The 21,591-nt window shown below is 45.2% G+C and overlaps 1 protein-coding gene across 4 annotated transcripts in view; it reads left to right on the top strand.

The window, feature by feature from the left end:
- Positions 1–292: 292 nt before the first annotated feature.
- U2AF2 (U2 small nuclear RNA auxiliary factor 2) overlaps positions 293–21,591 on the top strand; it is a 46,992-nt gene continuing 25,693 nt past the window's right edge. The window contains exons 1-4 of one of the 4 annotated variants that reach the window (XM_082274593.1): positions 293–507; positions 18,280–18,415; positions 19,194–19,244; positions 19,347–19,450. In XM_082274593.1, coding sequence (XP_082130719.1) covers positions 459–507; positions 18,280–18,415; positions 19,194–19,244; positions 19,347–19,450 — 340 coding nt within the window. In that variant the 5' untranslated portion in view covers positions 293–458. The remainder of the gene's footprint in view (positions 508–18,279; positions 18,416–19,193; positions 19,245–19,346; positions 19,451–21,591) is intronic. The other 3 variants (XM_082274594.1, XM_082274595.1, XM_082274596.1) reach the window with 3 other exon arrangements.

Here is a 21,591-nt window from a genome sequence, read left to right as displayed (position 1 = left end):
TGAATGATAGATTCAGATCTCGCGATTTTCCTGACAGTTTCCAATTGGTTGAAAGAGAGCACGCCGCCGGCGCCTAGTTCTGTGGCCATGCTGATTGGCTAGGAGACAAAACTGTAACGGGAACCGGAACTTTCGTACCCAAAAAAAAGCCGAACGCTCCATCAGAGCGCCGCACGCCATTGCCTACCCATCACCACGCCCACAGCTTTCAGGGGTAGCCGATTCTCCTATTACACCCACCCACTTTATCCGAGAACAGCCGAGCCATAAAGGCGAGCGGCATTCTCTTTGACGGAGATAGCCGAAGTGTACGATAAGTTCCACCCCTTTTTTTCCGGAAACAGCCGAAGTTCTTTAGGTAAGTGTGGAGCTGTTGGCTCGTCTTCCTCTTGAAGAGAGCGAGGAGTGAAGGGGCCGCGCTTGGGACGTCGGTCGCGGTGACCGCCTCGGCCTTCAACATGTCTGACTTCGACGAGTTCGAGCGGCAGCTGAACGAGAATAAACAAGGTGAGAGCGTTCTCCGCCCGCTAAGGGATCCCGCTCAGGCCTCAGACTGGGCGGCGGCGAGGAAAAAAAAAATGTGCGCGGCTGTGGCCTGGCGGGGCGGAGCTCGTGCTGTGCGGCAGCCTGTGGTAGAGGCTAAGGCGGCCGGGCTCCGGGCCTAGTCACACGAGGGAGGCGCCGCTGGGTGCGGAAGAGGAGCCCGGCCGCCGCTAGGCCTTATGGGCCTGAGTAGGCCGCAGCTCGTGGACCTCCGCTCCCCCCATTGTTTGTTTATATTGGGTGTTTGGGCGGTAATGTGGAAAGGTTTATTTTTTAATCAATATAGTTTAACAGCAATTATGGAGACTAATTCTGGGACAAAAATCACCGCTTTCCCTGTTATGACAAAGCCGAGTCCTTAATGGTGATTTATACACTGTGTTCAGTCTGATTGTAGCTCTGTGTATCCACTATAAGAGATTAGCAGTATTGTTTCCATATAGGGCAACTTTGCTACAATCCTATTTTGTTTTCCAGTAAGCTACCAACATTTTCACTTACTTTGTTTAGAATTCAAAATATTGTGTGCAGCCCAACCTTTTATCTTTGGGTGGAATAGGGAAGACTCAGGGGTACACCCCTTCCTAATGGAGTCCCCCGCTGTGGGTTTCCCAGGGCAGTGGTGCCGTTGCCCCGGCCACCTCCAAGGCCTCTGGGGGGGGGGGGGGACCACAACATCACTGCGGGCTTCCCAGGAGATCTCATTAGGAAGCTGGCAGATCCCAGGATACCTATTCCCCTGGAGATCTCACATGAACAAGGCGGCTGTTGCATAGAATTTAATAAGGTACCACAAAGTTTAGTTTATACCTGTTGCCATGGTGATTGTACACATACATAAAAAAAAAATAATGCGCATGCGTGAAATTTTGTACATATGCCATCAGTGGGCTATCGAAGGGAATGCAGAAAAAAAAAAAGCTGATCTAATGGCATTGTTTTTAAAGAGCAAGTAAACCCTCCTCTACAACTTGTACCTATAGGTAAGGCTTACCTATAGGTACTGCAAATATCTCCTAAACATGCACCGTTTAGGAGATATTTACCTTACATGCAGCCAGTGACGTCACTGGCGCATGCGCTCTGAAGGAACGGCCGCTCGTGCCGTTCAGAGTCCCGTGTCGGGACTGTCGGCTCTCGCGCGCGGGAGTGACGCCACCGCGGCTCCGGCAAATCAGATGGTCAGATGCGGCGATCCCGGAAGATGGGCGACTGCACATGTCGTCCGTCATAGAGGTGAGTGAGCGGCACTGCGGGGGCTCGTTCTAAGTTAAGTATTTCATAATGAGCTAGTATGCGATGCATACTAGCTCATTAGGTCTTTCTCCTTTAGGGTGAAAAAAAAAAAAAATCGGAGTTTACAACCTCTTTAACTACCGGACCAATTCTGCCATTTCTCTTTTTCTTGCTAGAAAATAAGGCATGGCAGGTCCCCTTTATGCAGACATCGGGCGTCTATAAGACCCCAGATCTCTCCTTTACTCTGGAAAGCATGAGATTTTAAAAAAAAAGATCTCTGCTTTCCAGGGGGGGGATAAATGGCTGTATTTAAATCTACCAGAGCAGGAAGTAACGTCTTGGCCAGCTCTGTGGTAACTTACCGGATAGGATACTGGGCTCCTCAGTCACAGGGGGGAGCCTGGGGTTTTCCCTTCCTGCTGCCTGTAAAAGCAATCCAGTGGCTAATCAGCCGCTAGGATGGCTTTTACATGACAGGAAATTGCCACCTGAAAATAAGCGGGAAGATGGTTGTAGCTGCAGACATCATCCCAGTGTTACCACTCAGTCCAGGACATCCTTACGGGAGTGAAGTGGTTAAAGTGGAACTTGACTTAGTGTTAATTTTTACACCCTCCCCCCCCCCCCCTTTTTTTTTTTTTTTTGGGCAAACACTTTCTGACAAGTACCCCATACTGCTTTTCTCACCTAAGTGAACAGAAGCCCGGCCCCGTAGCTGCTCGCCCACAAAGTAGGGCTGCACGATATTGAAAATAATCACATTGCGATATTTTTTTCCCAACTATATATTAGGGATGCACCGAATAATCGGCGGCCGAACATTATTCGGCCGAAAATAGAAAAAATAGCACTTTCGGTGTTCGGCCGAATAAGTCAAAAGGCCGAATAATTTTGTGCCGAATAATAGGGCTGAACGATAGTCAATATGATATTGACTATCGTTCTGTGGCCGTAGGCGATATTCATATCGCCGAGGTCACGATATTTACAGGGGGAAGGGACTCGGAGGAGGACAGGAGGACTCACAGACTTCCGTGTTAGGCAGGGGAAGCCGGGACACTTCAGCGGTGAGCATACATACATTACTCACTCGTGCACTGCAGCCCGCCCCACACATTCAGTGAGTCTTACTCTCCTCCCTAGTTTTTTCAATGGCACATTCAGGAAGCCAATCACGCCGTGATTAGCTGCACAGCGAACCAATCACGCGTGCCTGCACACCTGATTGGTTCCGCTGTGCCGCTACTCACGGCGTGATTGGCTTCCTGAATGTGCCATTGAAAAAACTAGGGAGGAGAGTAAGACTCACTGAATGTGTGGGGCGGGCTGCAGTGCACGAGTGAGTAATGTATGTATGCGGCTGTGCTCCTTTCCAGGCTACTACTAGTCCACCTCCAGCCTCCTACTACCACCACTATGAGAGACTGTCTGTCACTGTATAATCTGATCGAGTCCACACTGACACTGACTGACTGTCACTGAGTAATTGATGTTACCACATTAACCCTGACCTGCCCAGTGCCCTGTATCTGCAATTAAAATTTACAAGGCTGCCTGCATGCTTCCTGATTTCCATTCCCAGCATCCTTCCCAATCCCTACAGTGTCACTAACATTAACCCTATGGTACAAGGCTGCAGTGTGCACTGAATCCCATTCCCTACAGTAACATTTAGTGAGAGAGAGAGACATGAGAGGACAAGAGAGAGAGACATGAGAGGACAAGAGAGGGAGAGAGTGAGAGGACAAGAGAGAGAGAGAGAGACACGAGAGGACAAGAGAGAGGACAAAAAATTGGCAAAATAAATGGAAAAAATGCAAAACACCGCGTTCGGTCTTCGGCCTTCGGCCAAACATTTTATTATTATTCGGCTTCGGCCAAGAATTTCATTTCGGTGCATCCCTACTATATATATTGCAATATTTTTTGCTATAGACCCTCCCCTCACATTATACTACCCCCTCCCCCCATTGCATTGCACCCCCCATCACATATCGCTATATAGACCTCTCTGCCCCCCCTCTCCCCGGTGTAAATGGTACAGTCGCGCCCCCCGTATTTGGTACCATCTTGGCGGTCTCAGCCCACGTGTGCTCCCTCCGCCTCTTCTGTTTGTCCATCATGATCGGGGTGTGAAGTCGGTTCTCCTGGAGGGAGGGGGGATCTCTCTGGCTGGGGGCAAACGGAAACGCGGGAAGTGAGGGTAACGCTGGGAGTTGTAGTCCTCTCCCCCGGGCAGCTCCTTTGCATCGGAATCACACTTCCCACCCCACAGCATAGTGAACCAATCACCTAGTGAGTAGCGGCACAGCGAACCAAACCAATCAGTTGTGCAGGCACGCATGATTGGTTCGCTGTGCAGCTGCTCACCGCTCAATCAGGGGATCTAGCCGCAGGGCAGGCTACATGCGGGACGGATGTCAGGCTGTGTCCTAATACCACTGAGTCCCGACTGCTCTGCCTTCCATATCGTATGTTCGGCGATGTGACTATCACCCACGCTCGCAGCACAATATTGATGTTCACATCGACTATAGTTCAGCCCTACCACAAAGTTGTGGGACACATCCCAAAAGCCTGCGGGATCATTCTAAGAGCACAACATGCCTTGCACATTAAGGAGACGGCTATTAAATACTAGAAAGTCACAGCCGCCTTTCCGCATCCAAGGTCTGCCAGGGATGCAAAGACAACCTTGCTGTTCCTTCAGGGCACTTTGCCGTAAACAGCTGCTCCCCGCATGTGAGGAAGTGACGTCATGGCGGCTCCAGCCAGCCACGGAGCCTGAGTCCACAAACCCAGAAGAAAGACGGGTGATGGAAGCGGCCTCCAGCTCTGACTTCCCAATGCGGGAGGGTTTGTTTTAAGCTGAGTTTAACATTTTACCTTGCAGGGTAAAAAAAAAGGTCCAGTGGTTTGCAACCACTTTAACACTGCAAAAGGTGCACCAAAGCTTCACATATGCATACATTGCAGGACATCCCCTATTCCCAAGAATGTACTGGAGATTTTAGTCAACTAAAATACAACTAACACAATTCAGATGACTAAAATACTTTTAAAACTAAAATGGCATTTTGAACTGAATTGTAATTGATGTTAGTTTTACACTGGACAGAACACTTCACGGGGGAAAGGTATAACAAATAAAAAACATGCTACACATTGGGGTCAATTCACGAAGGGTTACCACATGCGATATGGAGGTCCCGTGGCCTTGTTTTTCAGAAATATCGCCTGAGAAGCTTTTCCGTTAAGTAAAACATCGAACGTGCGGTAAATACTGTACATTAGTTAAAACGTAGATAATGCCACACCAGGGATAAATTGTTAAAGCGGTATTTAAAGTCCTTTTTTAAAAAAATAAATAAATAAATATGTTCTTCTCACCTACTTTGTGCAGTAGTTTTGCACAGAGCAGTCTGGATTATCCTCTTCTTGGGTCCCATTCCAGAGCTCATGGGTCCTCCCTCTTGCCAGGTGCCCACACAGCAAGCCACTTGCTGTGGGGGCACCCAAGCAGGCGCTCCCGACCTGCGGCTCTGTGTCCATTCACAGAGCCCCCTCCATCTCCTGATTGGCTCACTGGCTTTGATTGACCGCAGCTGTAGAAAAAGTGCTCCGGTTGCTGCCAAAGGCCAATCAGGAGTGCGTTTCCCCAGAGAGGTAAGGCTCTCGTGGACATCACTAAATTGAAGTATTAAAGTAAAACCTTTTGCCTTTACAACCACTTTAAAGCGGGTGTATACCCTCACCCTGCTTTATTTTTACCTTCAGGTAAGCCTATAAAGTAAGTCTTAACCGTTGGTAAGCTATTTCCTAAACCTACATGGTTTAGGAGATAGTCACCCTGCATTCATGCAGCCGCTGAAGTCAGCGGCGCATGCGCGCTGGAGGTCCGTAATATTGTGCATGCATGGGGTTGACATCATTGCGGCTCCGGCCACTCAAGTGCCAAAGCCTGCAATCCCAGAAGAAACACCGGAGGGACAGGTCAGCCCCCTTGCCTTGTAGGTTTTTTTTCTGGGAATGCAGTCTCTTTACAACAGCCCCATCTCTCTCCAGCGATGTCCATGAGTCCCTTGGCCACAGGGGACTCTCTCTCCTGATTGGCAGTGACACAGATGCGGCGCCATTGGCTCCCGTGGCTGTCAAAGTCAGCCAATCGGGAGAGAGGGGTAGGGGCTGAAAGGCAGCTCCATGTCTGAAAGACACACAGAGCTACAGCTCGGATGCCCCCATAGCAAGCTGCTTGCCATGGTGGAACTTGATAGGAGGGAGGGGCCTGGAGCAGCAAAGAGGGACCCGAGAAGAGGATTGGAGCTGCTCTGTGCAAAACCAACTGCACAGAGGTAACTGACATGTTTGGTTTAAAAAAAAAAAAATGAAAATCAAATTTCCAATCCCTTTAAAGTAAATTCAATAAAGAACACCTACTGGCTATTTATCACCTGCCAAGAGGCAGTTGATATTGTATCAATGTACAAAGTAACAGTAAGGCCCCTTTCACACAAGGGAGTCCATCGGCGGACTCAGTTTATCTTAGCGGGGGATCGATCCGCCGATCCCCTGCTGAGCAGGCAGATGGCAGCTGTGTGCCTAGACAGAGCTGTCAGGTCCCCGCGGTTCTCTATGGGGGAATCTGACAGGAACGGCCCGTCTGTTCGTTCTCATCCGATCCCCTGGACGGATGGAAAATAGGGTTTCCATCCGTCCAGATTTGATGGATCGGATGTCAGCTGACATGGGGCATCCGTTCACATCTGAACGGTCCACTAGTGTGAAAGGGGCCTAAGGGGAACTCTGCACTGGACAGTACATGAAAAAGTATACAATGTGTCCATGTGGAAATGTTTTGCCCTGAGCTCAGGAATGAAAATAAATTGTAACATTTCACCAGGGGAAGATTCTTGAATGAAGAAGGTACACTGGAATGTTGTTAGTTTCATGGTATTTCTGTGCATTTATTTCTTCCTCTTGTGCAATGTTGGCAAGCAAATAAAAAAATTGTTAAACGCCAAAAATAACACAAATTTAAGTGTTAAAAATTGCAAAACATATTAACGCGTTTGGTAAATAACGCATGTTTCTTGGTGAATTTACTACTTTTGAGATCAATAAAGCAAGAGTTATTTTAACTCAAAAATTAATGCTATATTTATCTTCGTGAATTGACCCCAATGTAATTAAATGTTACAATTCAATGCAGTATGACAACCCAGTCAGATATTGGGCATCCTCTGCAACAAAAATTTGATTTGTGGTGAGATACTTCCAAACTGTTAACCACATCTAAAAGGGATGAAGAAGCTGCAAGTTTCTTCCTTAGATTACTGCATCAGCTGATAATGGAAAAAGCCACTCCCATTCAGATTTACTTTGAACTAGGGCTGGGCGATAAAACGATACCGATATGTATCGCGATAGTCCCGTGCTCGATAGCAATAGAAGACTTCGAACGATAACCGCTCCGACGGGTTTAAGCTTTAAAAATGGTGCCGCCAGTCGCATACATGTCACCGCGCACGCGCCGCCGCCGCTCGGGAGAGGCCGGGAATAGCCGAAATTACACGAGCGGTGGCGGCGCGTGCGCAATGACGTGGCGGCGCCATTTTTAAAATGAAGGCGCCTCTGGAACAGGTAAGTGAAACAGCTTCACTACCTGCCATTATCCAGGGCTGCGGGCACACTACAAGGGATGCAGTGCTGCGGGCCTGGTCTACCTGTACCATGCCCACAGCACTGCATTCTCCTGCAGCATGCCAGTGCCCTGCATTCTCCTGCAGCATGCCAGTGCCCTTCATTCTCCTGCACCATGCCCGCCGCCCTGCATTCTCACCCTAGGGTCCTTATTTTAAATGGGTAATAAAAAAATATCAATAATTATCGATATCGACCAATATGAAACACTGATATCGTGATAGTTTTCAGCCATATCGCCCAGCCCTACTTTGAACACAGAATACTATATCTTCAGAGCAGGAACTTGTAGGAAAATGCAGCAAAGTTTTTAAAATCCCTGCAATATACAGGTGCATCTCAAAAAATTAGAATGTCATCAAATAGGTTATTTCAGTAATTCAATTCAAAAGGTAAAAACTCATAGATTCGTTAATCAGTGATATATTTCAAGCATTTCTTTCTCTTAATTTTGTTAATGGCTTACAGCTAGTGAAAACCCAAAATTCAGTATCTCAGAAAATTAGAATATTACATAAGACCAATCAAGTGAATGAAATAAAGCATCATTTTGGCGTGGCATGGAGGCGATCAGCCTGTGGCACTGCTGAGGTGTTATGGAAGCCCAGGTTGCTTTGAAAGTGGCCTTCAGCTCGTCTGCGTTGTTGGGTCTGGTGACTCATCTTCCTCTTGACAATACCCCACAGATTCTCTATGGGGTTTAGGTCAGGCAAGTTTGCTGGCCAACCGAGCACAGTGATACCATGATCATTAAACCAGGTACAGTAAAACCTTGGTTTAAGAGCGCTTTGCAAGACAAGCAAAATTTTCAAATACATTTTGACTTGATATACAAGCGATGTCTTGGTATACAAGTAGCATCAAGTCACAGCTGAGTATAAAAGAGAAGAGAGGCGCCTCTAAGTGTAGCAATATGGTTAAATTTAATAAAAGGTACAACATTTAGCAACTCACATGGTTGATGATTGGAACAGGCACATCTAAGAATGCAGGCATCAGGGGTAAAGCTGTCCACATAGACCATCCTCCACACTGCCCTCTACGTCATCCCTTCCATGCTGTCCCTCCCTATCAGATCGCTTTACTCCAGGGTGGTCTTCCCGGTCAGGATTACAGACTGGCAGCCGGAGGTGCAGAAGATGGTCTATGTGGACAGCTTTATCCCACATGCCTGCATACTTAGATGTGCCTGTTTTATTTATCAACCATGTGAGTTGCTAAATGTTGTACCTTCATTAAATGGAACCATATTGCTAAACTTAGAGGCGCCTCTCTTCTCTTTGATACTCTGTAGCTCCTGCTGGATTTTGCTTCTAATCCCCTTGTGGAAGCGGCTATTTTGTGGATGGACATTTTATGGTTACACAACCTATCGCAATGCTATAATCTTTTTATATGGACTATAAACTAAAGGAATTATGAATAAATGGTTGTGGAACGAATCATCTGAGTTTCCATTATTTCTTATGGGAAAATTCGCTTTGATATAAGAGTGCTTTGGATTACAAGCATGTTTCCGGAACGAATTATGCTCGCAATCCAAGGTTTAACTGTATTGGTACTTTTGGCAGTGTGGGCAGGTGCCAAGTGCTGCTGGAAAATGAAACCCACATCTCAATAAAGCTGGTCAGCTGAGGGAAGCATGAAGTGCTCTAGAATTTCCTGGTAGAGGGCTGCGCTGACTTTGGACTTGATAAAATGTAGTGGATGAACACCAGATGACATGGCTCCCCAAATAACTGACTGTGGAAATTTCACACTGGACCTCATGCAACTTGGATTTTGTGCCTCTCCACTCTTCCTCCACACTCTGGGACCTTGATTTCCAAATGAAAAGCAAAATTTACTTTAATTTGCAAAACAAACTTTGGACCACTGAGCAACAGTCCAATCCTTTTTCTCATTAGCCCAGGTAACATGCTTCTGACATCTCTGGTTCAGAAATGGCTTGACACAAGGAATGCAACAGTTGTAGCCCATGTCTTGGATACATCTGTGTGTGGTGGCTCTTGAAGCACTGACACCAGCCGTAATTTTACTCCTTCTGATTTCCCCCCCCACCCAATTCTTCAATGGTCTTTGCTTTACAATTCTCTCAAGGTTGTGAATGGAGATCTTTGCAGTATTTTGTCACGCCGTATTTGAGAAGTGGTCTTGCAAACGCAATATTTTTTTCTTTTAAAAAAAAAAAAAAAAAATAATAATAATTTAAGTGCCAAAATTTTTTTTTTTTTTTTTTGTATTATGTGAAAGATGTTGTGCTGAGTACATAGATACCTTACATGTCATTTGCACGGTCATGCGATGCTGTACCTAAATAACATTGATGTCCTTTCCTCCCCCCAAATAGAGCTTTCTTTTGTGTTTTGATCACCTCTGTTTTTTTTTTTTTTTAATTTTATTTATTTTTTTGCGCTATAAACACAGTGACAATTCTGGAAAAAAAAAATTTTCACTTCCTGCTATATAACCTTCCCAAAGAAAAAAAAAAAAAAATTTAAAAATCAATTCATCATTTTAGGCCAATTTGTATTCTGCTTCATATTTTTGGTAAAAATCGCAATAAGCCTATTTTGGTTGGTTTGCGCAGAAGTTATTGCATTTACAAACTAGGGGAAAGATTTAAGTCCTATTTTTTTTTTTTATGAATTTTCTTTTACTAGTAATGGCGGCGACCAGCGTGTTTATTAGCAGGCAACATTATGGCGGACAGATCGGACCCCTAACTGACATTTTTGACACTTCTGGGGGGACCAGTGACGTTACTACGGTAATCAGTGCTAAAAGTATGCACTAACTGTAATAATGACACTGGCAGGGAAGGGGTTAACCTAGGGTTGATCAAAGGGTTAATTGTGAGCCTAGGGGAGTGTTTTCTAATGGGGGGGGGGGGGGATTTGTGAAATGATCATAGAGATCTGTGATCCTATATAGAAGGCTCACAGGTGCTCTGATCATTTCAGAGAGAACGGTCAACTGAGTTTACAAAACAGCTGACTGTCCTTCTCTCTCACCGGGGAACTATCGCGGGTGGCCGGCGGCAATCGTTGCCACTGGTCCCATGGATGACATCCCGCTGCCTAGTGGAGGCAGGGTGTGCTGATGGCGGTGCGCGCTCGCCCTTAGGAGAGCTTTCATGGATTGCCGTACAGGTACGGCGATTTGCGCGTCCATGCCAGCTTGTCGCAGTAAATGTGGCGGGCGGTCGTCAAGTGGTTAAATATTTCTACGGGTTACCAGTTTCTAGTTAGAGGTCTAGTTCTAGAACTATTGCTCTCGCTCCATTGATCGCAGCGATATCTCACGTGTGGTTTGAACACTATTTACATATGTAGGCACGACTTGCATATGCGTTCGCTCCTGTGCGTGAGCTCGGAGGGACAGGGTGCTTAAAAGATCTCACATTTAGGCCTCTTGCACACTGCAGCTTAAAAATGCTCAGTACAGCTTTTTTTCGGAGCTAAAATAGAGCCCATTCATTCTTAATGTACCTATGCACACATCCGCGTAAATGAGCGCCGCGTTTTCTTCAGGAAGAACAAAATGGAAAAATCTGTATTTTTGGTCAGTAATTTGCGCTTGATGCGCGCAAATACGCGCAAATGCGCTCAAATGACCCAAAATGCCAATTGAATATCAAGAACGCTAGACTAAAATTACGCGCATTTGCGCGAAAATGCGCGCATTACAATTACACCAGAAAATGTAGATGCTCTAACAGGAGTATTGTGTGTAAGCTGCCTTACCCTTAAAAGCAATAAGTAATTTTTTATTTTAAAAAAATTAATAAATTGACCCTTTAAGGCTGCCAGAATTGACGTTTGACATCGCTCCGTTCCTCCAAGGGCAGAGTCGATTGGGGGCCATCTTACCCTCATTCGACTTCTTGCCCAACAACACAGGAGATCGGACAATATAAAAACACAAATATCCGCGCTATAGCATAGACATAAAATCTCTCAAGCAGCCAGCTAAATTCTGTTGATGGCAGAAAAAGTGAATAAAAGTTAAAGTAGGCAGTGCTGAGTGATAAGTATGTATCGTGTGAATAGACAAATAACCATGGTTACATATGGATACGTGGTCAGCATGTCAGACACAATGCAACCCAGGGATCATGAATGAATGGTATATATGGATAAACGGCCCACATGTAAGACATTAGTCAGCCATGAATGATATATAAATATAACTGAAACCATATATCGTGTGAATAGACAAATAACCATGGTACATATGGATAACGTGGTCAGCATGTCAGTAACAATGCAACCCAACCGGTTGTCTGTGTCCCTCCATCTGGGTTCATTACATGCTGCAAAGCTTTGGAGGTCTGGTAAGCAGCCTCTCATTACACACAGATTCAGGTGACGTGTGGCTTTCATTCACTTTCTTGTTGACGGAATCTACCTATCAGATTGGGGACTGATTCGGATTATACTTATCACTCAGTGTGCCTACTTGGACTTTTTTTTAACTCAGGGGGTCGGCTCATTTTCCCAGCTACTGAAGGCTCTGGTAAGCGGGGAAAACTGCCTGGAAGCGACGGGAGGTGAGTGGGCACCTCTCTCGCCGCCCATAAGTGATACTGTGGCGAATCCGCTGCTAGGACCACTTTTATGTGAAAGAGGACCGTCGGCTGCCATAATCTGGTATTTTCTTACACAGCCATCTGCTGCCATAACTCCAGAATTTAACGTCAAAGTAGCAACGTAAATACACGGTGGGCGGTCTGGAAGTAGTTGGGAAAAAAAAAGGTCTTTACAACTGCTGTAAAGTGTGCAGTGCTGTCGCTTTGTTCTCCCCAGAGATGGCTTTAAAGTGTTACCAAGGATGATTTTAGTATGCTGGCTCAAGTAATTGTTGAAGACTGATTCCCACAATTCATAAAATGCCGCCTTCCCAGCTTGTGTTTGTAGCCCGTTCATTGAAATTTTCTGGCTAACAAAATGTGCCTCACTGCAGAGAAGTGCATTGCAGCACACTACATTCTGTGTGAATGGGTCCTCTCTGCACTTGAAGCTTTGTTTTTTTTGTTTTAATATAAGATTTTTGAGGGCTTTAAAGGTCTGGGTGACTATTAATATACAGTCTTTTTTTGCAATAAGGAGCTACAGGCACCAGGTGTAATATGTGAACTGCCCTTGCATGAACATTGCAGTTGTATTGAAGCCAATACTTGTTAAACTTTTAGCAAATGGGATAATGTAGGTAAACTAAGATGGAGCTTGTGATTAATTTACTGTTTTGTCCCAGTATATATCTTGAGCAACCTTCCCCCCCCCCCCCCCCCCCTCATGCGCCAGCTTGTTAGAGTCTGAAATGGAGAGACTTGAACCATGGCACTCACTGGCTTGTGGGATTGCTTAGCTGTTTGACAAGCAAACTTCCTTGACATCTGGAAGATAAAATTTGCCAGGCCTTGCTCAGACGGCCATGGTGCATTAGTTATGCACCCCAAGACTTGAGGGTTGATGAGCACAGAATCTATACTGTCCCTTCAATATTGGTTGTGTATCTGCTACTGAAGGTTCATTGCTCAAGAGTGAAAAGTAGAGGGGCGCATTGCTTTGTAACAAGTACTTAGGGCAGCTGTAGCCTGGCAGACATCACCAATGATGGGAGGGAGATACCTGCAGCCATATGTTCTAGGGATTCTTGTGGGTCCCGACTGCATAAAAGCTGTTATGTTGAAACTAATTTCTAATCAAGTAAGGAATCATCCTTTTTTTTTTTTTTTTTTTTTTTTTTTTCCTCCAATTTTTGTACAGTAATGTTAGACCGCTAGATACTTTTTATGGTAGGAACTTATAAAATGGATTATGGCAGCCTACTGCCATTCCTGCCATGTAGATAATTGAATATATAAACCGTGTTGGGGTAGTTTGCCTTGCTCTGATTGCATTTGCTGTTAAAAGGTGCATAAAATTCCCAAAAAATCTTTCTCTATCGTTCATCAACAGATGCAGCTCCATCTAGTCAAGAGACTAGGGGTTATGCTCCTCCTATCAGTAATAGGCACTAGGCAGGAAAAAGCTTAACCACACCTATGGGGGCTGTCCCTGCAGGCATAATCCCACACACCCTGCTATCAGTTTGTTTCTGCCTAGTTTATGGAATAGGACCTATCTTCCTTCTGGGACTTGGGTCCTCGCTATTATAAGAGTGTGATTTTCACTAGTTCGGGAGGACCAAGATCCAAAGGAATGCAAGCAACAGCCGGCTGAGGTTTTGCACTGGATAATCTAGATCCTTATGGTCTCCCAGCCTGGCCACCGAGCGTGAGAAGGTTAGTCCAGAACTAGGCCTCACCCGGACAGTGCCCCGATGGATGGGGACGAGCATGCGAGTGGACCGTCTCGCTTGGATGCGTACAACCTGGAACGCCCCGAGTCGCAGCTTGCCCTTGGCTGACAGCACCCCATCCCGGGTGGGAGTTGATCTGTTTCGGAATGGCTCCCACTTAGTACCGTGGTATGGTGACTAAATTGTCCCCCCCAGAAACCCCTGGCGGGCTCGGGGCAGACATGGGCCCTTCCCTGGTATAATCGGGCCTTTGGGGCTCCCTCTGTTCCCCTGGCACCTTGGGAGGACTAGTCCTGTGTACCCCTTGGCATTCCCCTACCCCTAGCAGGTTTTTACATGGGGGGGCGGTAATGCGGCAGTGAAACTTATTTGAGGGGGGTGGCTTGTCCTTTGTGAGCTCCTGGGCAGGTACCTTCTGATGCTTATTGTTCTGGGCCCTCTTTTGGGGGTCCTGGAGATCGCATGGCGCGACATGCGGGCTGCCATTTTGCTGTGGATCCTGATTTTTCTGTTTCAATTAGGTTTTATGGGCAGCCACTTTCGTTCTGCCCTCACCTCCATCAGCAGGGTCTTCAGATTCTGAGAAACACATGGCAGACTCAGACCACCCTAAGGGGTCGGTGTCGTTGCATTCGGACGGTGAAGATATTCTGTTCTCATCAGCCGCCGCTAGGGATCGCGCTTTTGGGGAAGCTGTTTCAGTGCGGGGAACTTTAAAACTGGCTGAATCCACAGTGCCGGGTACACGGGTGTCTTTTGACTCCTGCAAATCCCATAAATCGGGCAAGGTGCTCCCTTACCCAGACTTCTTTTCATACTAGGTGCTCCCTTACCCAGACTTCTTTTCATACTGTTGTGGATGAACAATGGTGGTGCCTAAAATTTTTAGGCACCACCATCCAAAAGTGGATCCCCCCTGGTGCCCAGGTTGAAGAAAGCGACTGGTACCGGTGGAAGAGTCTCAAATTTAGCGGACCCTGTGGATAGATGGGTGGAATCCTTGTCCTGCCATTTACACGTGGTGGCAGGTCGCATATTAAAGACTACCTTTTGGGAATGTTTTGGTAGCGCAGACTGCTATGGAATGGGTGAAGTTATAAAAGACTAGTACCTTGGAAGCTGAACATCTCCCCCCTGCGGTTTGAACTACTGTACCAGTTGGCTCAAGCCCTGGTGTTCATGTGTTACGTCCCTGGATTCAGACCTGTTGGTGGCCAGGGTGTCGGCAGTGGGAATTGCGATTAGGTGCATGGTGTGGCTAAAAAGCTGGTCGGCGGACCAGGCTTCTATCCCATCGGACAGGTTCTTCCCGTACACAATCTTCCAACTATTCCCAGTCCGATTTAAGGGACTTGCGAGGGGCAGTACACGATTTGCTGTCACAAGGAGTGATTGCATCGGTTCCTTTTCAGGAACATTTTCAAGGGTTTTATTCATACCTCTTCACCATGCTCAGGAAGGAAGGCAAGTTGCGTCCCATCCTGGATCCCAAGGCCCTAAACTGCTTTGTGCAGGTACAGAAGTTTAGTATGGAATCCATCAGGGAGAATTCTTAGCCTCCCATAGATATCAAGGACTCATATCTACACATCCCTATTTATGCTGGACACAAGTGGTTTCTTCGCTTTGTGGTTGCAGAGGAGCATTATCAATTTGTGGCGTTACCCTTTGGTTTCGCCTCAGCTCCCAGAGTGTTTACCAAAGTCTTAGCACCGGTATTGGCATTGCTGCACCAGCGGGGGATTGCGGTACTGGGGTATCTAGACTGTCTCCTGAGCAGACTCTCCTTCAGTCTTGTTGGGGGATCTGACGGTCACTGTCAGAACTCTGAAGGATTTTGGGTGGAACATCAATTTCAAGAATACCACGCTGACACCTGTCTTGAGACTGGATTATCTGGGCTTGACTCTGGATTCAGCCACCTTAAAGGATCCAAAGTCCTTGGACTATTAGATTCCGTTAAGCCACAACACACACGCACCATGCCAGGGCAAGTCCTTCCTTACATTTTTGGATGGTGGTGACCACGGACGCCAGCCTATCGTGCAGGGGAAGCTCTTTGCCCAGGTTACCTGGACGATGGAAGAGTCAAAACTACCGATAAAGGTTTTGGAGCTCAGAGCAATAAAGCTTTGTCTGAGCCATTGGATGACTCGTCTGCAGGATTGTCTGGTTCGGATTAAATCAGACAACGCCACAGCTGGGTCTTACATCAATCACCAGGGGTGCACCAAGTGTCTTGGCAGCCAAGGAGGTGTTCTGGCCTGGGTGGAAACATTTATTCCAGCCCTCTTTCCTGTACACATTCCAGGTGTGGAGAAAAGGCATGCGGATTACCTGGTCATCAGGTGTTGGATCTATGGAAATGGTCCCTGCACCCGGAGGTGTTTCATCTCCTGTGTGTTCTTTGGGGGACTCCCAAGGTCGATCTTTTGCTTTGCTTCTCGCCTCAACAAAGTTCAGAGATTCATAGCCAAGTCTCGAAGTCCTCTGGCCGACGCCACAGATGCTCTAGTGGCTCCTTGGGGGTCAGTGTCGGCCAATTTATGCCTTTCCTCCCTTGTAACTCCTGCCGAGGTTTCTGCGCAAGATGGAGGTGGAAGGGATTCCGGTCATTCTGGTGACTGCGAACTGGCCTTGCCGGGCTTGGTTTTTTTTTTTTTTCGATTGCTAGGGTCTTGGCCTTTCTGCAGAAAGGAGTTGGAACAGTGGTTGGCTTTGGCCACTATCACAGGCCAAGTGTCGGCTTTGGCTATATATTTCCAAAGCCCATTAGCTACGCATGCTTTGATTTATACCTTTATTACAAGTAGTGGCTCCTCTGAGAAGTTCCCCGCTACCTCCGTGGGACCTCAATCTGGTAATCTCTGTTCTTCAAAAGCCACCTTTAGAGAACGTTTTGGAGATTTCTGCTTTCGTGGTCCCAGAAGGCTGCCTTCTGGGTGGCTATCACTTCTGCTCGCAGACTATCTGAACTGGCAGCGTTGCCCTACCGCTCTCCTTATCTGGTGATACAGAGCTAAAGTGGTACTTCAACCTAACCAGTCGCTTCTTCCAAAGGTTGTTTCTGATTTTCATCTGAATGAAGACATTGTGTTGCTTTCACTCTGCGCTAAGCCAAAACATTCTAAGGAATTTGCGTTGCGCTCTTTGGATGTGGTTCGGTCGATCAGGGTCTATCTGGAGGCCACTGAGTCGTGTGTGTTTTTTTTTTTTTTTTTTTTTCCAGCAGCTCTTTTTAGCCTTACCGAAGGATCTCATAAGGCATTGTCTGTGTAGCGACCATATCCAGATGGATCAGGCAGATGGAAGTTCAGGCTTATTCACTGAAGGGTCAGGTTCCTCCTTGTGAAGGCGCATTCTAAGAGCGCGGAGTGCCTCTTGGGCTTTTCGCCATCAGGAGTTGGTGCTGCAAGTTTGCAAGGGGGCAACTTGGTTGTCTGTGCATACGTTTTTTCGGATGCTTATTTTGGCTGCAAAGTTTTGCAGGCTGCTGTTTTAAAGGGAACTGCTTTTTTATTTTTTCTTTATTTTTAGTGTATTGTGTTTTTCAGGGTGATCTCCAGTCGTTCCTGGTCGAACAGTAGAGAACTGGATTTCTGTAAGAACTTTCCTTTAAAATCCTTTTCTCTGAAGTTCATCAACAAACGTGGCACCCGCCCCTCTACTTCTGATTTTTTTTTTTTTTTTTTTTTCTCTATACACTGCTTGCAACTAAACTGCTTGATGGCAGGGTGTGTGGGGTTATGCCAGCAGGGACAGCCCCCATAGGTGTGGTTAAGCTTTTTTCCTGCCTATTCCTGATAGGAGCGTAACCCTATAGACCCTGACTAGATGGATCGGCGTCTGCCGATGAACTTCAGAGAAAAGGATTTTGTGATGAGCTCTAACAAAAATCCAGTGTGTATGTATGCACACACATTAAATTGTGGTTATTGGGTATGGGGAATTATCTTGTCTCTTTGAGATCGCATTTTTATTTATTGTGCAGCTCTACCAAAAATTTAACATTGGTGCTGATCTCATGCAGGTTTCAACCCAGCAAAATGCAGCTTTTAGGTATTATGTCCATTACATCTTTACATCTAAAAGCAATTGTCTTGGTGTGAACCTGGCTCACCTAAAAACCATAAAGTTTCTCATGTCAGTGCATTTTTAATGAATATTCAGTAGCGATTGTAAGGATTTACTTTCTTGTTAGGCAATCCCCATGGCTCTAAGCGGTCATGTTAGGAGCTAGTCACCAAAGATTTTCAGCCCAATATTGGCTTTCTGCATGTATTCTTGTTTGGATGCATTTTATATCTCTGATCAGTGTGCACTCATTTTAGCATGTGGATGTTTTTTTTTTTTTTTTTTTTTTTTTTTTTTGGTATTTTCCTTTTTAAGGCAATTGGACCTTATGTGAAAATTCCTAGACCCCTCTTCTCAATATGTTGAGTTTTGCTGTTAACTAACCTTGTCTAAATCTACTCTCCTTTCTTAATGAAGAGCGGGACAAAGAGAACCGTCATCGAAAACGTAGTCACAGTCGTTCTAGAAGCAGAGACCGGAAAAGGCGAAGTCGTAGTAGAGACAGACGAGGAAGAGAGCAGCGCAGTGGATCTAGGGATCGGAGGAGGCGTAGGTATGGAACATTTTTCTGCTGCGCTTTATTTTTTTTTTTTTTTTTTCTTTAAAGTCTCTAAAATGCACATGGGCTAAAAATCCCAGGTTTTACCATTCATACTTATTTATGAATGGTTTTAAAAAAAAAATAAATAATAAAAAATTTTATATATATATATATATATATATATATATATATATATATATATGTATATGTATATATGTATATGTATATATGTATATGTATATATGTATATATGTATATGTATATATATATATATATATATGTATATATATATATATATATATATATATATATAAATAAATTTTTTTTTATATACTTGTGTTTACATCTAAGCGTGTTTATTGATGTAAATTGCGTAATAGTCTGTAATCCTTAAAGCAGTAATAAATTCAAAACCAGAAAATTTACATATTTGCTGTGGTGGTTGTCTTAGCTTTTCTTTAATGCCCCCCCCCCCCCCCCCCCCCTCTCTGTTTTCATCTGGTGATCTGGCCAGTAACAAACATGTATTAGAGTGCCCCCATTCTGGATGAAGGCGTAACACACCTTTGGATAACGGCATTATTAATTTTGTGGGAGGGGAGTGTTCAGATGTGTTAGCAGATTTAGAGATGTGCAAATTGAAGCCAAACCACCAGCTCGCAACTTAAGACAGTTACAGCAGCAGTTTGTTTCTTTTGGGATAAAGGTTTTACATAAAAGCTGTTCATTTGTAAGTATCCCTCTCAGTGGTAAATTGTTTCTTTCTACCCTCTAACTGCTACATCTACAGGACATGTTCTGTTGAAAAAGACGACTTGCCAGATCATCAGAAGAAAATAAAGTAAAGAAAACTAATGCCGCTACATCTAAGAATTGGTAAGCTGCAATATATTTGCCTTTGGGTTTAATACCACTTTTTCTTTCCCCTCTTTCCTTTTGTTAGCCGTTCCCCCAGGCATGAAAAGAAAAAGAAGATTCGCAAATATTGGGATGTCCCTCCTCCAGGTTTTGAACATATCACTCCTATCCAGTATAAAGCCATGCAAGGTGAGTGCTGAGCTTGTGGTTAATTCAGCATGTTGCTTTTGCACCTGTAAAAGCTTGATTAAATGTCTATGGGGTGTAAGAAGTCACAATTGGTAACTTGTTGACACTGCTTATGGTCCCGGAATTCCTGTTCATGTCACTACTACCTAATGTGGGAGCACATTTTTCTAAACAGAAGGACATCCCCCAAGTGGCAGGGGCAGCAGGATCTGGAGGGTCTCTTTAAGTGGAATGATGTTGAACTGCGTTGGCTTTCTGCCCATGTTTAGGTAGCAAGCTTAATGTAAAACATTTTTCCTTTAGTACAGGTATCTGGGTTAATAGCAAGCGGTTTACTTGTGCAGGGACTGAGACAATTGTCAGAGTTGAAGTCTACACTAGCAATAAATGTTAGTGTGTGGCATTAGTTATTAGAAATATGTAATCATTTTGGCTATTTGCAAGCTGTTGGTTCTGTTAATTATGAATACATTGTACAGACTGTAAAAATGTATTGATTCATCTAAATACATAAAATGTTGCTGGGCACAAATAAGATTAAATATCCAGTTTTATGGATGAGCAAAATATGGCAGCACCTTATTTGTGAATGTGCCATATCTCTGCAGTGAAAGTGGCTGCTTACCACATCTACTGTGCTTGCTCTGCTAACACTTCATTGTGGTCTGTACAGTTCACCTCACATCTTGACCTTTTTAAGCAAAAAGTTACATTATGACCACCCATCATACTACATTAAGGCATAGACTTTACTGAACCTCTGAAGGTATCTGGCAGGTGGGGACACCGTGTATCGGACTTGGTTTTTCCAGCACAAATCACAAATGCTCGATTTTGATACCTGCATAATTTGGGAGGCCAAGTCAAAGCCTTAAGCTTGTGTCTTCAAACCATTTTTGACTTTGTCAGACCAGGCTAACTACTTCCATTACTCTGTGGACCGGTTGTGATGCTCTTGTGCCCATCACCATGGGCTTTTTCCCCCACGTGTATTACAATACCTCATCAGAACCAGCATTCACTTTTCAGCAATTTGAGCTATGGTAGCTCCTTTTGGATCGTGCTACCCAGGCCAGTCTACCCTCACCACGTGCATCAGTGAACTTTGGCCACTCATGACCCCTGATGCTGGTTCAGTTTTCCTGCCTTAGACCACTTTTGACTGACTTGGTCATCCAGACATTACTATTTGGCCCTCAAATAGTCGCTCAAATCCTTATGCTTGCCAATTTTTCTTTCTGCTATGAACACCAACTTAAAGAGGAAGTAAACTCTTAACTCCCACACGGCAAGACACAGGCGGCCGTTTCTTCAGAGCGCATGCGCCGATGACTTCATTGGCTGCATGCACTGTAAATGTCTCCGAAACGTTGCAAGTTTAGGAGATATTTACAGCACCTATAGGTAAGCCTTCATATAGGCTTGCCTATAGGTAAAAGTCATTAAAGTGGGTTTACAACCACTTTAAGGAACATGTTCATTAGTTTAGTTTACCTGTCAGTGGTCTTACTATTATGGTTGATCAGTGTGTTTTGGAGATTGACAGCCAGGGTTTAGATTTTTTCATGTCCAAGGAATGAGAATTTAATTGCCATGTGGTGGAGATAAGCTTCCAACTTGCATTATGTCTAAAAAGTCTAATCATTGTTTGTATTTGTAATTGGTTCTTGTGTCCAAAAAAATAGATTTAGAGAAAAATGTATTCAAAGCTTTTCTTTTAATGGATAAGTTCGCCTTTGGTAACATGTTACATCCATATTCAGGGTGTAACATGTTACGAATAGACTGGCCTCCAAACAAGGTGCTCGCTCAAGAGGACCTGGCTGACAAGTGATGAGTCTTTGGTTAAGGCCCCTTTCACAGGTCCGCATGCCCATTTTTCTTGCGGACCTGATCGTGCCACTTTATCTCTCCTCGATGGAGAGGCGGATGTCAGCGGAGATGTGTCCGATGACACCCGTCTGTCATCCGATCCGACAAGATCCACCTAAAACAGACGAATGGCAATACGTTCGCCATCCGTCCAGCTGGGTGGATCAGATGAAAACGGACAGCATTTAACTGGCAGCTGGCTCAGCCTCTTGACGCACCTCCAAGGGGTTGAAACAGCTGCTCCTGCCCCCTGCACAGTCTGACTCTCC

The sequence above is a fragment of the Pelophylax lessonae genome, assembly GCF_965119305.1.
Source record: "Pelophylax lessonae genome assembly, chromosome: 12".
Classification (NCBI taxonomy): domain Eukaryota; kingdom Metazoa; phylum Chordata; class Amphibia; order Anura; family Ranidae; genus Pelophylax; species Pelophylax lessonae.
This window is presented reverse-complemented; position numbering and strand designations above follow the sequence as displayed.